General features: G+C 35.6%; 1 protein-coding gene across 1 annotated transcript in view; it reads left to right on the top strand.

The window, feature by feature from the left end:
• Positions 1-16,267, top strand: part of LOC108910006 (furin-like protease 2) — a 103,707-nt gene that overhangs the window by 44,616 nt on the left and 42,824 nt on the right. Inside the window, exon 2 of the mRNA XM_023454760.1 lies at positions 5,377-5,511. Within this exon, the coding sequence (XP_023310528.1) occupies positions 5,404-5,511 (108 nt within the window). The 5' untranslated portion in view covers positions 5,377-5,403. The remainder of the gene's footprint in view (positions 1-5,376; positions 5,512-16,267) is intronic.

The following is a 16,267-nucleotide window of genomic DNA, read 5'->3' as shown; positions in this document are numbered from 1 at the left end:
AGCCTAATACGAATAAGTACGAAAAGTCGACCGAATCCGATTCGAATGCATGTAATAACAATGAACCCGACTCGGGAGAGAAAATATTGCCGTATTTCCAATTCCAGGAAACGGATTATACGGCAGTGTAGCGAGGCGGCAGGCGTCAGTTAATAGAATCGCGAAAAAACACGAGGCTTTTTTTTGGCGAAATTACATTTCCTCGTTTCTTTAATAGATTATTAAATACACTCCCTTTAACGGGATTGCCGCCTGAATTTTTCATCACCGCTATGCTGCGCGGGTAGCACTGCTTTCCGGAATACTCCAATGTTCCAATTGGCCTGCATTAACGATTAAATCTGCAAGCTACGGCAATAGAGTCGGTCGTTTCAGTAAGTGAAATTCTACATAAAATGTGATGCAGGACCTTCACAAACTTGGAAATATTTTGTAAGGATCTATCTAAGGAACAAAATTCTTCATTTAACTGCTTATTATTATGTGTTCAGTTGATTTGTATTTTTTATGATTGAATTGGAAATAAAATATTTTAAAAATTAGTTTGTAGATGCAGGCACGGAAAAATTGTATCCGTTTTCCCCAGTCTAGACTCCGTCGACACCTTAGCACGCCGTACATTTTTTTACCAATCCTGCGAACTTTAGAAAACGGCCTGTTAAACTTTGCTCCGGATCGCCTGGCACACCGTGCGGTTTGTTCCCTCTGAAATCGACACCGAAAATACCACCCAGGATTAAACTCCGGCGTAAACCCCCTAAGTGGATTTCGCATCCCCTGCGACCTGACCTTTCGTCAACCCGATGCGCCACCTCTTAAACTGAGGGGCCCGCCGCTACGAAAACTTAAATCGTCGCCGGTTAATTGAGCCGCCGACGACGACGGGCCGGTAACCCGACAGCCGCCCCCAGCTCGGGCCGCGACCGATGAAATTTCAGGAGACGCGGGCGGTCGGTGTGTCGGTCGCGTCCAATTATCCGACCCCCGCAATTCGCCGCATGCGAGATCAAGGAGCTTCCTTGACAAAATAAAATCGTTTTTTTTATTCGCGCTATACATGTTCAACCTGCGCGCGCACCTACACTACAGTATCATTTTTCGATAAGTCAGTTCCCAGCTTCGGCATTTCCTTTCTTGTCATATGCGTGGGAAGAACCTGTTATTATTTTCACATATTAATTATTCCAGTGTGTTTTTAAAAATTAAATGGTAGTCGAGTGTTTGTTACCAATCTGTTAATATTCAGAGTAGTTGTAATCGAGCGAATTTAGTGGATGATGAACGTTGGTTAATAAACAATGTTTGTCAGGGGCACAGGAAATGTCATACATTTTTCATAGGTATAAGTATGGTGATTCATTGCTTCAGATTATATTTTTCATGAATCTAATATAGTACACTTATGAAGCATATAAGGGAATTTCACCTTAACATCTACCTAGGTATCAAGTATACCCATCTGGCATCCCTGTCTTGTTAGTTCTCATCAGCATGCCTACTTGTCGGTAGTTTAATCTACCAACATGTTTTGAGTGTGGGTGAGATACATCTAAACAAATAAATACAGCTTTTCTTAATAAAGCAACAGTGTAAGGATAGATATATATAATCGTGAAATATCACAGATCAGTTAAAGTTAGTGTTCATGTTGCTGCCACATAAGAGCTCATTTGGTATGAAAATATTTCCCTTTCCAATTGAGGTCGCACACTCGATTCGACCGTCCTAAGATCGATTTTCATTAAACGACAATCCGATTCCCCACAGGATTAAAATGGCCCCATAAAAGCGATTTATTCGAGATTGTCCTGCGGCCTTACGAAATCTGTCCCATGTTCATGTATGTGGCAACCAAAAATTTAACTCCGCTGATTTATTTGATACGCTAGAACGTATTCACTTCCATCAAAATCCCAATAAAAATTTAAAGACGTAACAGAAGGATAATTTGCTATGCCATTTCAACCCCTATAACACTGATGTGATATTTTTACAGCCATTTTACGATGTATCTATACTCCAGTATCAAAATAGTAGGCAATGACTCGTTCTCAACGTGTAGATCCATGCGACGGACATGGCGTGCAGGAAATGCGATTCCATGGGCGTATCATCTTAAAGGGTTGAAAAAATTGTTAAATGTAGAACAACAACGGTGTATTAAAATGTCCATCAGGTAAGCAGATAGGTATTTTCTTATGCGTACTAAAGTATGTATTCAACAATTCTACCCTCATTAAACGAAGAGCTTTTTTTATTATGGGACATACCCAGCGTTTTCAAAAAGTACTGACGCAGTGTTGTTAACGTTAAGACATCTTAATAATCAATATGTCTTCCATTGAACCATTCAATGATTTCTCCTTTTCTCCATGGATATGGTGGTAATTGTTTTTATTTATCGACTGTGGGAAGGCGCATTATCTATGACAATTACTGCGTCAGGTTCGATGTTCTCTCTTCTCTATTCCATTCTACAATTTAATTTTTTCTATTAGCATTATTTGTCGATGTCGTTCTAAATAACAAATATTCATTTCATGCATAGCACACGTCACTTTTTCATGACAATCTAGGCTCTTGAATTTTTTTTTATGTTAAGAGTTTTTTTAATAAAATTCCCGAATCTTTCTATAGATCACCACTTTTTAGTTCATCATAAATACTGACAGAAATTTTTATTAAAGAACTGCACATTTATACATATCCGCATGCAACGTTCTTGATCTATTAAGTTTGGTCATTTATGAGTACCATGATTGTCAGACGCCACTAGCACCCTCACATAGGAATCCATTTTTAACGACACAAATAAAATGTGAAAATAATAACACGTCTTTCCCACTTCTACGCTTATGACACGCACTGACATGCCTCCTCTGCAAGTAAGATGAGGTGGGATTTCAAGAAGTCACAACAAGAACTTTCGCGCGCGCAAGTTGAACATATCGGAACACCATGCGAAATGAAAGGCACCTTACAATGTCCATGCAGAGAATAACAAAATTATTTTATCGAATTCAGAAGCAGTAAAAACTGTGGTTGATATTTATCAGCGTGGCGTCTTTGTTGGACTGCTCGCCATCTGCTCTGATAGAACGGAGAGTGGAAAATCGCTGATAGACGTCGACGGCGATATCAATTCGTTGGCAAAATAATATTTAGGACTGGGAATGGGGTCCATTACGGGCGTTTCTCTTATTTATGCTTTTACATCTCCCCGATGGTTAATGGCGATACATATTTATGAGCTATTAGTCCGTTCGGCACTCCGTTTCGCGCAATTCTCGGGCGGATGTCGAGATTCGATTTAAAAATTCAGGAGGCAGAGGAAGGCGGCCGGTAATCAAAGTCATTATTTTTTTAACAAAAATCCCCTTCCAGACTTCGAATACGTCTAAAATATAGATCCGGTTTCGGTTTATCTCGAGTTAAAGGTTTTGTACAGGTTCCTTTGTAAAAATTTCATTTGCAACATCAAATTTAACAGCTTTTGAGAAGCTGTGTTATTGTGGTGCTACTTGTTCAAACTATTTATGGCTTAAAAACAACACCGAGTGTATTAAGGAGGTTTATCCGATTTGGAATTGACGAACAAATATTCATAAAAAAATTAATATAAGCTTATTAATATGAAGAAAATCCTCAAAAGAAATTATGACTGGTTTGGATACCTAAGAGACGAGATATTAATAAAATAATTTTTCACGATTTAGTACAGAGTCTTATGAGAATGCAGAATTTTTTGGTCTTTCCACTTAGAATGCGCAACAATTGACGAACAGTTTCCACAGCAACTTGTATAAATAGGAAACCGATATCTAAGGAACCGTATGACAGCTTGTAGAAATCGATTAGGTACTTGTAAGATACATAATTTATAATTCTCCTTCAAACTGCTGTCGTTGACTAACTTATTCTCCATATGCGTGATAGCGGCAACGCCGCGAGCTCGACGTAGCGTATTCTTTGAAATTCGCAGATGTCCAAACAAACAGAATGATCGAATGGAAGCGAGCGAACGCCGAGCCGAGCGCGCCAGCCAAGTGAAACGTTGCCAAATCTAAAGGCTTACTACTTTAGTCACTAGCGAATCTACAGAAACTTCCGTTAGACTTTAGATGTACCTCCGTACCCGATAAACCTCCTTAAGTGGCTTCACTATCCGCAGACGACAATAAAAACAAAATGTGGACTGATGTAAGCAGTTTTAAGTCTATTCTTCTTCTTCAATAAAGCGTTTAACACATTTGTTTTGTTACAACGACATAGTCAATGATTTTTTTGAGTATCTTTTGACAATATAAAGATTATCATCGCCTGAGTTCATCATTCTATTTTGCAATAATGTATCATTTTTTAAATAATTTTAATGGTGTAATACTGGGTAATTACACACGTTTCACCATTTTGAGCAACAAATATGGCTACCTTAGATTGTAGTGAATCGAACATTAAAAAATGCGGTAAAAACATATCTGATGTGGTAAAATATGTAAAACACTGAAAATCTCCGTTGCATGTTAATTTTTTTCCAGGGCTAATCGCGAATAATTTCCCGATTATGAACTGGAGAATGCCACTGAAATGTTTCCACGTATAACATGATTTTAATAACGCGAACGCAAAAAAGTAGGACGTCGCGGCAAAACGGCAAAAGTTGCTTCGACGTGAGGCACGTCGGTAAGATCAATTATCGACATGTGAGTAATATATCAGGGCAGAACTTGGCGTTCCTAAAGACCCATAAATTTACATATAAAATCCGATAATTCTTGCACGTGATTTATTCTACTCTAAACTATTTTTCAGAGCCCAGACTCCCCCGCGACCCGCGAGAAAGTTTCACGCTTTGTGCCGCTCGAATTGTGTTATTTTCGAGAGCTTTCCGTAAAAAAAATTGATAAATGTGAACTGGGAAATTTGAAGCTTCAAACTTAACACAATAAAATAAAAAAAAACATAGCATGTAAGCTCAGTTAGGAATGCGAACGAAATCCAATTCCAATAATCAAGACGGGTCATCAGAGGAAGCAATATAATTTTTTTGATACTTAACTATATTTGTAACATTACTTTTCTTGGAAAAGTAGACTTCACTAACACAATTTTTAATTGATAGATGTAATAAATCATTCTCAGCATTTTCTAAAAACATTGTACAAAACAATTAACGAATTTTGATGAGAATGACTTAATTTATGTCACTAAAATCAGTCAATATGTGTTATGTCCAGTTGTTATCGTGGTCGATATCTGTCTACATTCTAATTTAATTTTTCTAAATGTACAACTCACTTGAAAGAGTTCCCGTAAACATCTCAACCGGAAATATAAGTCGCCCACTTCGCTAAAGTTTTTTTAATTCAATTTCAGAACGGCGGTGCCAAAGACGGATTGGACATGAACCTGGCGCCGGCATGGCAGAAAGGGTACACCGGCAAAGGAGTGGTGGTGTCAATCCTCGACGACGGCATCCAGACCAACCATCCAGACCTCGCTCAAAATTACGTAAGTGTAAACATTGGAGTAAATTCGATTTCATGTCTCTATTGATATAGTGTAGGTGTCTGCAAGTGCAACGGTGTAGTTTGAGACGTTGGATTGTTAGTATTTGGTTAGAATTTAAAGTAAGTGTTTGGCTAACAATAAGACAAAATTACAATTTGGAAATATTAAATGGATAATCTATTTTTTAAATATGTTTAAGGTAACAATTTATAGTATTCTCGATTTGTTTTCACTTCTGCACTTAATGCGACTGTATCTTCTACACTGAAAGAAATGCGTTTTATTCTTTATTAGAATTCTATATACCATTATAAGACCATTGTATACTATATGTGACAGTTAAACAGGTGAATATTGGATATAAAACGAGTATTAATAGCACAGTTGTATAGTGACTATATACCTTATTTTTTATTAAATTATTGTATAACTAGTATATAACGTTTTTATACCCTTTACGAAATAATAGCAATAACTGTTATTAAAGTGTTCCATATCGTTATTAGAACATCTAGTACTGGTTATAAGTTTTATAATAATAAATGTATTAAACTGTTGTATACTCTGTATGAGTTAAAAACATGTCATTAAGTTTTCAGAAATTTTATTGGATAACTGTAATTACAAGCTAAGGTTCTAATGTAAACATACATAAAACATACTTTTAAGCATTAAAAATGATGACAAATCGCTCCCAAAACACTCCAGTTTATTTTCTTAGCAACGATGCACCCGTATTTTCTTGTATTACATGAGAATTTGCACTATAACTCTTCCACCTTAAGAATGAAGCATCCCCAGAAAGGTTGAGCTTCTTTCCATATAATTTTATTTCCTCTGGTTGATTGACTTTATACCCATGCTTTTTTTTGTCACCGTTAACCTTCTGTTCCTCCATCTTATGTAAAATTTAACATCAGCGATTTCTAATAGGACCTACAAAATAATAATTTAATTTAAAACAGTTAGATACTTACATAATAATTTTCCATTTCACGCAACGCGATATGATCATGTATCCCACAAAACATGTGCATATACTGTCCATTTTCATCAAACTAGACGTGTGTAAGTCGATGCACAGCGGACTGTCGGAAATTTTACGATTGTTGTATTTTCTCTTCTTGAGTAAAGATAATAAAGACGTTGTGGTTTTGTGTGTTTATTTTGACAATGATTGAACATGTATGGACAATAAAAGTGGACTGTATAAGATAGTTGAGTACCGTTCTGCTTCATGCATACATAGCAGGCTACTGAAATCTTAGATTAGAAGGGATGAGCTCGTGCGACCAACCCTACATCAGCGGCTGGAATAGCAGGTTTCTTATTGAGTCGGCGCACTTCGCTCTCGGGTCTGACATATGATTATTATTACAAGACTATGAATATAACTTAACAACGATTATAACCGATTATACACCGAAAGGTGACGATCACTTAACCATTATAAGATGCGTTTTACACGTTAAAAACGGAAACATATTCAGTATAAGAACGAATAATTCTGTTAATACAATTGTTATATACAAATTCGGATACTGGTCTTTATACAACAAATCTTCCCTACTATACAATTGGAATATAAAGTCTATAACACCTAATAATGTATAAGTAATTCATTATAACCTTTATTTCGTAGATGCATAAGGTGTATTAAGCACCTTCCAGTTAATCTGATTGAATAATGAGTATGGAGATGATTGCTTTTTTTAATAAAAGTTGTATATTGGTTATAAAAGTTTTAATATGCGCTATACACATTATTCTAAATAAACAGTTTAATAAGCCCATTTCTTTCAGTGTATAAGCTAATAATAAATGATGGAAATAGCTTCAGTCTAAGTGTTTTATGTTTCAAAATTCCCGCGCTTAAGGTGCAATCGCTTGAAGCGCTGTTTTTGTCTAGTTATTAGCAATGTCTATACAAGTATGTTTATGGTATATTACTTGAGCTATTGTTTTTCTGCACCTTAGGTTAAACCAATTCACCACCTCGTAACATAAGTATTTAGTCCCCGAATTTCCACGCTTGTTTCTTGTTTCCTGGTGTCTAATGTTTGGAAATTAAACATAATTAATAAAATATTGTGATCAAAACCCTGTTCTGAATACGCGCCACTGGACTTAAAAGCTAAAAATTAAAAAAATCGCTTTTGTACATTTTCAAAGCTATCGGAATGTACCAAGGAAGGGTTCCAAACCAATGACCAATACTCAATTTTTGACCTAACATATGCGTAATATAAAATTTCCAAAGGCTTAATATTAGAAAATGAGTGACAATTTCGAACGATAAACCCAATAATTTTCCCAGCATCTGATTGTTCTCTCGTTAATGTGATGAACAAAACTCAAATGGCAATTAAAAAAATTATAATGATAAGTTTTGTCAAACTTTAATGGCGTATTCTACCAACAAAATAATCAACTTTTGCCCTATAAACATTTTTGATAAGATGCTTCCCTACGGAAATACAGGGTGTTAAAAGTTTCAAATATATGATTTTTCCTGTAACTTCACAAAAAATATTTAGTGATAAAATTTGGGGGATGACATTTTCTTAGTAGGGACTATTTTTTCATGGATAATTAATTCTGAAATACTCTCCAGTGGCGTAGTTATTGGGGGAGTAGGAGACCTTTTTTGAAAAAAAAACGTAGGTCACTGGTTTTCTAAATAATTTTAAATGTTTTTAAAATGTACAATCAATTTGTGGCAATACAGTATTCTTGTAAAGTATTCGTTAAAATTTACTGGTCTGTAGATAATTGCGAAATCAAATAAGAAGATTTTTAAGTACCTACGTTGCTATTTATCATTTTCTATTGATTGCTAAATGTGTAACAATAAATTCAATACCTAATATTTTTGAGAGATTTCAAAACACCCGAGGGCCGAAGGCCCGAGAGAAAGGTCAAGTCCGCGTCAGCGGACTTGCCTACCTTTCTAGCGGTATAAGTAACAACCAATGATACCAATGTACGATCTTCTAAGTCACTTTTTCTTCGTGTTTTAAGTTTCATAAGGAATTATCTAGTTCGCTCGCAGCAAGTAGTGCGGAAATACCTAATATTTTTGAGAGATTTCAAAACACCCGAGGGCCGAAGGCCCGAGAGAAAGGTCAAGTCCGCGTCAGCGGACTTGCCTACCTTTCTAGCGGTATAAGTAACAACCAATGATACCAATGTACGATCTTCTAAGTCACTTTTTCTTCGTGTTTTAAGTTTCATAAGGAATTATCTAGTTCGCTCGCAGCAAGTAGTGCGGAAATACCTAATATTTTTGAGAGATTTCAAAACACCCGAGGGCCGAAGGCCCGAGAGAAAGGTCAAGTCCGCGTCAGCGGACTTGCCTACCTTTCTAGCGGTATAAGTAACAACCAATGATACCAATGTACGATCTTCTAAGTCACTTTTTCTTCGTGTTTTAAGTTTCGTGAGGAATTACCTAGTTCGCTCGCAGCAAGTAGTGCGGAAATACCTAATATTTTTGAGAGATTTCAAAACACCCGAGGGCCGAAGGCCCGAGAGAAAGGTCAAGTCCGCGTCAGCGGACTTGCCTACCTTTCTAGCGGTATAAGTAACAACCAATGATACCAATGTACGATCTTCTAAGTCACTTTTTCTTCGTGTTTTAAGTTTCATAAGGAATTATCTAGTTCGCTCGCAGCAAGTAGCACGGAAAAGCGTGTTTTGAATAGTAACTTAGGATAAACTTTTTTTTTCATCCACGACTGTACAAATTACGTAACCATTAATCGTGGGACATTTACGGCGCTAACCGTAAAGGGAGCGCGCCGTTAAGGACATGTGTAAACCTCCATCTGCCTTGCGAGCGGTTAATGAAGCGGAAACGGGCCCATTTGCCTATTAGACCATCGATCCGCATGTTTACTACCCCCGTAATTCGGGGGGATTAGTCGGCATTATCGGCCACGTCGCAACGGACTCGTAACGGCGGAATGCCCGCACAACAAACTGAACAGTGTCTGAATTAGTTCGGGCCCGTCCTCGATGGACGGAATGGAAATTAAGTCGGGCGGCGGGATCGTATTTACGCCCCCGAGGGGGTGGAGGGGGCCGTTGCAACCGCCGCGATGCAAATCGCGTTTGTGCGAGGAATCATTTGGGATGGATCGCTTTAGCGCTCACCTGAGTCGGTGCTAATTTCGTGGGTGGGGTGCAGTTAAATGTGAGCTTTAAGTGCCGAGTTTGTAGCATTCAAGGCGGTAACTTTAATAATAATAATGATAATAACAGTAACGGGAACGGTAGCGATTCAGGTTCTGATAAAGTACTCTTTGCAACATGTTTTAATAACGAGCGTTCAAATAAAAACGTGGTCAAAGTTGGCTCTGACATATTGGACGTAGGGAGTAGCTTATAGCGACCAACTTAACCTCATTTCTCAACGAGCTGTATAGCAGCTGTCAGTTTCAATAACGTTAATGACTATATAACTTTATTTTAAAGAATAATCGTGATAACAATAACAAACAATTAAAGGAGCTGCGGAAAGTGTCCCCCTCCTTGTTATAACAATAAATTAAAGCAGCTGCTGAAAGTGTCCCCCTCCTTGTTCCAAGCACTTTTCACACCTGTTCCTCAAAGAATTAAAGACATTTTCTAAGATGCTCGGGGTATTGTTAATTTCACGAATCTTGTCTATAAGTCGAGCCTGCAGATGGTTTAAATCAGGAATAGGCAGTTCAAAAATAGTGTTTTTAAGGTAAGGCCACAAAAAGAAATCACACGGCGTAATATCACATGACCTCGGTGGAAATTCATGTTCAGCATTGAGACTTATTAGTCGATTTTGGAAAACTTCCCTCAACATATTCATCGTCTCGCCTGCCGTATGTGCCCTTGCGCCATCTTGTTGAAAGTAAAAGTTTGTAATTTCGTTTTCTTCCAGCTGGTTAACAAAAGGAGCGATAATTTCTTCTCTATACCTTTGCGCAGTAAGAGTACCATTAAAAAAAATAGGTCCATAAATCCTCCTTCGATTGAGAGCACACCAAACTCCAATTTTTTGAGCGTGTAGAGGGCCCTCGACAAAAAAGTTATCTGGTTTTTCAGAAGACCACATTCTCATATTCTGTGAGTTTACGTAACCACTTAAATGAAACCAGGCTTCATCAGAAAAAAAGGTGATATTATGAAGTTCACCGTAGTTGTTTAAAAACCATTCACAAAATACAGCCCGTCGCGGAAAATCAACTTCATGAAGTTCTTGCTGACAAGTTAAACGATAGGAGAACAAACGCAAATCTTTTTTTAACACTGTGTGGCAGGTACCGACTGATACTCCCACCATTTGTGATAAAACACGTACAGAAGTTCTTGGCGCATTTTCCATTATTTGTTGGACATTTTCTTTTAATTCTTCAGTCCGCTTTTTAGGTCGGCCGCTTCCTTCTTTTCTTGTTACACTGCCCGTTTCACGAAAAACATTAACACAACGCTGAACTGCACTTTGAAAAATTTTGTACTCAACAACGCCGGGAAATTGATTTTGAAATTCTATGAAACATTCCTCAATAGAATACTTCCATATTCCATCAATCTTGCGTCCATTTCTAAAGTAGGACTCTATGATAAACACTTTTTGTTCTTGAGAAAACACCATTTTAAACGCTTTTTAAAACGAAAATATTCAAATTGATAGCGGCGATATAGCGCTTTGACAGATGACGTTTAAGTTCATTTGCTATACGCTACGCCCTACGTCCAAGTTTTCAGAACCAACTTGACCACGTTTTTATTTGAACGCTCGTTATAACATAATACAGTACGCGCCTAAAGTATGGAATAAATTCAGTAAAAACGAAACAAATTTTTTTTGGGAAAAATCCTCGAACAGGTCGATGTTTAATTTCAAAAATACATATTTTAGCATAAAAGGCGATTTTTCAACCGTCATTTGTTTTCGAGTATTGACGTCATCGACTTTTTTTTTAAATAGCAATCCCTATTTTTTTCTTGATTCTGAAAAATCGTTTCATTGTCGATCCGACAGTATTAAAGTGTTGCCATCTTAGTTGTTAGAAAACGTAAATTTTATTCATTAAAAAAATAACAATTCCTACGTCAAGCAAATACAATTCATTAAGTTTTCTACCTAAATTAAGTGTTCGAATTGCCACCCACCGACTTCTTGACAATACGCAAGTCTGTGTAGAAATTCTTGCACATTATGAATTATTTCTGGGGTAACTCTGCGTATTTAATCTATAATACAATTTTGGAGTTCTTCTAAATTATGTGGTCTATTAACTTACACTTTGGACTTTAAGTAGCCCCATAAGAAATAGTCCAAGGATGTAAGATATAGGGATCTCGCGGGCCATTCTATCGGTCCTCGTCTGCCGATCCACCTCCTAGGAAAACAATTGTCCAGAAAATCTCGAACAGGGCGCGCATAGTCAACATTGCCAGTTTCTCTAAATTTAGATTCTATCTTACTGACCGTTGATTGGCTGATACGGCGATCTGAATGTTTTTCATTAAATAAATCGCAAACTTCTTGCTGCGTTCTAGTCTTAACCCTGTATCCGATAAGAATTAAAATTTCAATTCTTTGTGTGACAGTTAAATGTGCCATAATACTTTAAATTCAACAATAATTTTTATATCGCTTACAATACTTAGAAAGTCGGTATGACAGTGACACTTTTAAAGATTTACACCTACGTGATCCATAAAAAACTTCAGGCTTTTCGAAAAACTAAATTTGATAACGTTTTTGCTTTATTTTAATTAATTTGGGTTTTCTAACATTCAGCCGTCATTTACTCGAAAACTTTCCTATGTAAGAAGGCAACATTTTAATACTGTCAGATCGACAATGAAACGATGTTTCAGAATCAAGAAAAAAATACGAGGCAACCCCCTATTTAAAAAAATTTCGATGACGTCATTACTCGAAAACAAATGACGGTTGAAAATCGCCTTTTATGCTAAAATATGTATTTTTTAAATTAAAAATCGACCTGTTCGAGGATTTTTCCCAAAAAAAATAGTTTCGTTTTTACTGAATTTATTCCATACTTTAGGCGCTTACTGTATATTCGTCCTTTTGTCTTACATTTCGAATAAATATCACAAAACTAGTTACCATTATCCTGTGAATAATAAAAGAAGCCAATTACAGCACTACTTTTATTGATAGCAGCATTACAATAGTAACTTCAAATATTGTTAGTTAAAAAATCCGCACAGAAGAGTAAAAAGAAATGCTGCTAACAGCATTCCACCTGTGCCATCATTTAAAAGACACTCCGTAGATATACTCTGATGTGTTTTCGACTCGCAACTCTCATTAATAAATTTGTTATTAACATTTTAGTGCAGAAAAACGCATTTTTTAGTTCTTTGCTTATAAAATCAAAACTACTAGAGCAATTTCAATTCCGCAAATAGAAAAGTTGTAGGAAATTAAATTTCGAAGAAAATGAGAGGGCGAGCGATTCGATCGGTTGATTAAAACGAGAGAAAATCCGAAAAAAACGGAAAATTCGGCATTTTTTCAAAAATTCATAACTGTCAATTATGAATATTAAGAGCTGAAATTTGGCACAGAAGTAGATAATTATATCAACTTTAAGTGTGCAGCAGGCAGGCGTAGGCGCTGTCGGACCATTAGTTTTTGCGTAGTTTCAATTTCAAATTTGTTATGCATTTTTTTGCCGGGAGTCTGCTTGTATTAAAAATTGTCCGATTTTAATTCTATTACCGATTTTCAAAACTAGAAGTAAAATACAATAAATCGTAGAGATATGACTTTTTTTGATTGGCCTACACTAAATGTTCTGTGGAGTGTAGACTATGATACACTGGATTTAGCAGCATTCCTTTTTTACATTTGTGTGTGGATTTTTTAACTAACAATATATGAAATTGCTATTGTAATGCTGCTATCACTAACAGTAGTGCTGTAATTGACTTATTTTGTTATTCACAGGATTGTCAACGTTTTTTAGATGATGACATAGGTGGTATGCTGTTATAGTGACTGGCCTAGTAAACAACAATTACTGCTCTATCACCTAACAAGAGTTTAAGAAGTTTTTCCTAATGATAATAATACTAGACTTTTGTAATAATTAATAAACAAATCGAAAATAAAGACTTCCACAACACAATCGTTTTTACTGACAGTTATAAATTGAATAAGGATATTTCAAAGACAACAAACTTGTGCACCTTTCCCAATATCGATTTGCTATTAAAATTTAGTCTGGAATTATTAGGACCTGTTGAGTTGCCGCTAAAGTTTAAATGATATTCAGTATCTAAATTTCTTAGAACATACTTTGCTAGACTTATTGGAATATGTGACTTACCACATTATGCTCAAACAATTAATAACCTATTTGCTGCCAGATTAAACGACCTGGATTCCTGGATATTTTAGATTTTTGTTTTTGGGGATTTGTAAAAGACAACATTTTTACTAAATACATTACAACAAACTCTCTAGGAACTATGTCTAATCTTGAATCTTACTTGAAAAGATATTGAAGTTTTGTTTAGGGCACAGCAATAATTTTTTCGAAGTATAGCCTTATGCACAGATTTGCTTAATATTTTTTTGTGCATTTATTTAATTTTATACCTACTCTACTTATATATTTGTTAATTTTTGCTTTCTATATTTTTCAGTCAATCTTAAACAACTGTTCATTTTTGTTCAATGTGGCAGCAAATTAATTTACGAAAAGTTGATTAGGTAATTTCAACAGATTCATGCAGATAAAATGAAATAATCCTATTTATACAATGTACAGGGTGTCCGGAAATTCTACCGACAGGAGGTCTCAGATTCTGTAGGCTTCTAAGGCAACTAGAGCCTTTTGAATATGCAATGAATATTTTTCATACGTTCAAAGTGTTTTGATTAAAAAAAGGTTAAATTTTACACACTTGTTAATTTTCAGATGTTCAACTTTTATTTCCTCAAATGAATTTATTAATATGCAAGGAATTTTAATTCGAAATGATCACAATTAAAAACTCATATTTACTCAAGCAGATTGACATTTGAAAATTAATGAATGTATAAAATTTGATCCTTTTTATTAAAGGCGTTTTGAAAATACATATATGGAAAAATTGAATGCCTTAAGAAGCGTTTTTGTACAAGATTTTGCTCAAGCCGGCAATAAAACATTCTCAAAACTTCAGGTTATTATTTGCCGATAAAGTTTCCGGCACCCTATAGACAGGGTGATTCACAACTTATCCAAAAAAATTTGGGAATAGATGCGTAATGAAAAATGGTGTCCATATTGTAAAAGAATATTATAATATAAATGCAAAAAATGGCTTTATCTCTTTATCTTACATTTAATTATGTAATATCACAAAACTAGTTACTAGTAATTACTATCATCTTCTAGAACATCTACTTGATCAAGGTGACTCAAATAAGTACTACATAAGTGATTTTTTATTAGAATATTTAATATACTATTTTTGTTAGATGCGGTTTAGATGCAGTTCCCCGATTTTGTGAAACCATAACGAGAAAACCGACAAAGCATACTGTGGCGCACTGTGAAACGAAATGTCGCGTATAAAGATGAATAATTTAGTAGATGCACTCCGCTAATACCGTTGCAAAGAAAAACTTTTTCCTATCTTATTCCTGCAAGATGCTGCTACTCCCGATCCCAGGAGACCTAGGACTCCCGGCTTGCGTTCCCGATGGAAAAGAAAACGAGCAAAAACTACCGTTAAGAGTTTTAATTTACAATTTTAAAGCGCAATTTATTTATCTATTTCATACCGTTTTAATACAAACAACGGCGGGGCTGATTTAAAATTATTCACGTTGGACTGTTATGGATCGGCGCAGTTTCATTCCGAATTTGCATACATCAAAGCTAGCTAGCAACCAGATATTTTACGAGGGGAATTTAATTACCCGTATATAAACAAAATCGGTATTACCATTATGATGTATATAGAATAATCAACCACGATCCCTATATTATGCTAGGACTATCTAGAATTAGAAATTAAAACTCATACTGATGGGAACGAGCAAGTTCTCGATGAATAAGCCACTCGCTATACGCGTATAGTCCGGGCGGTAGAGCATTCGAGGCGTTTGTATTTGAAGTATTGAAGTCATCTATTTTTTGTACAGAAATATCGCAAATATTATGTAGCATAAGAATCCGAGTTTGCCTATACCAAAAAAACCATTGCTAAATTCAGGGGAACAACAAACATACAAAAATAACGAAAAATTACCCGTTTTCGACACATTTTTCCCTGTAACATTGAAGCTCTAAATCAAAAATGTCATTGTTTATTTTTTTTATTTGACGAATTTTGATTAATTTGGGTTAATTTTGCATTAACAATGGATGGAAAATCGTGTGGATATTTGGAGCAATTTTTAAAATAAGTAAATATTTATAAATATTGATGAATCTTTGTGAACAAGTAGTAAACGATCGATAGCGTGGTTTTCGATTGACGGGATTGTTGATTAAGAAAATTAAAGTTTATGGCTTGGTGGGTTTAAATTAACGTTTAGAAAGGACACACAATTTTTTTGAGATACTCATCATAATAAACAATGATCAATATGCTAAAAATACACTTTTATAACCATTTAGAATTTTTTTTTTAATTTTTACTCATAAATTTATTGCCCAGGGAATTTTCTATGCAATCAACAATATCTTGCACACATAGAAACTACGTCGTAACCCCTTGCTTTTTAGCCAAATTCGACATA

Source organism: Anoplophora glabripennis, unplaced genomic scaffold (genome assembly GCF_000390285.2).
Source record: "Anoplophora glabripennis isolate ALB-LARVAE unplaced genomic scaffold, Agla_2.0 scaffold407, whole genome shotgun sequence".
Lineage (NCBI taxonomy): Eukaryota > Metazoa > Arthropoda > Insecta > Coleoptera > Cerambycidae > Anoplophora > Anoplophora glabripennis.
The sequence above is the reverse complement of the archived record's forward strand: the minus strand, read 5'-3'. Positions and strand labels throughout refer to the sequence as shown.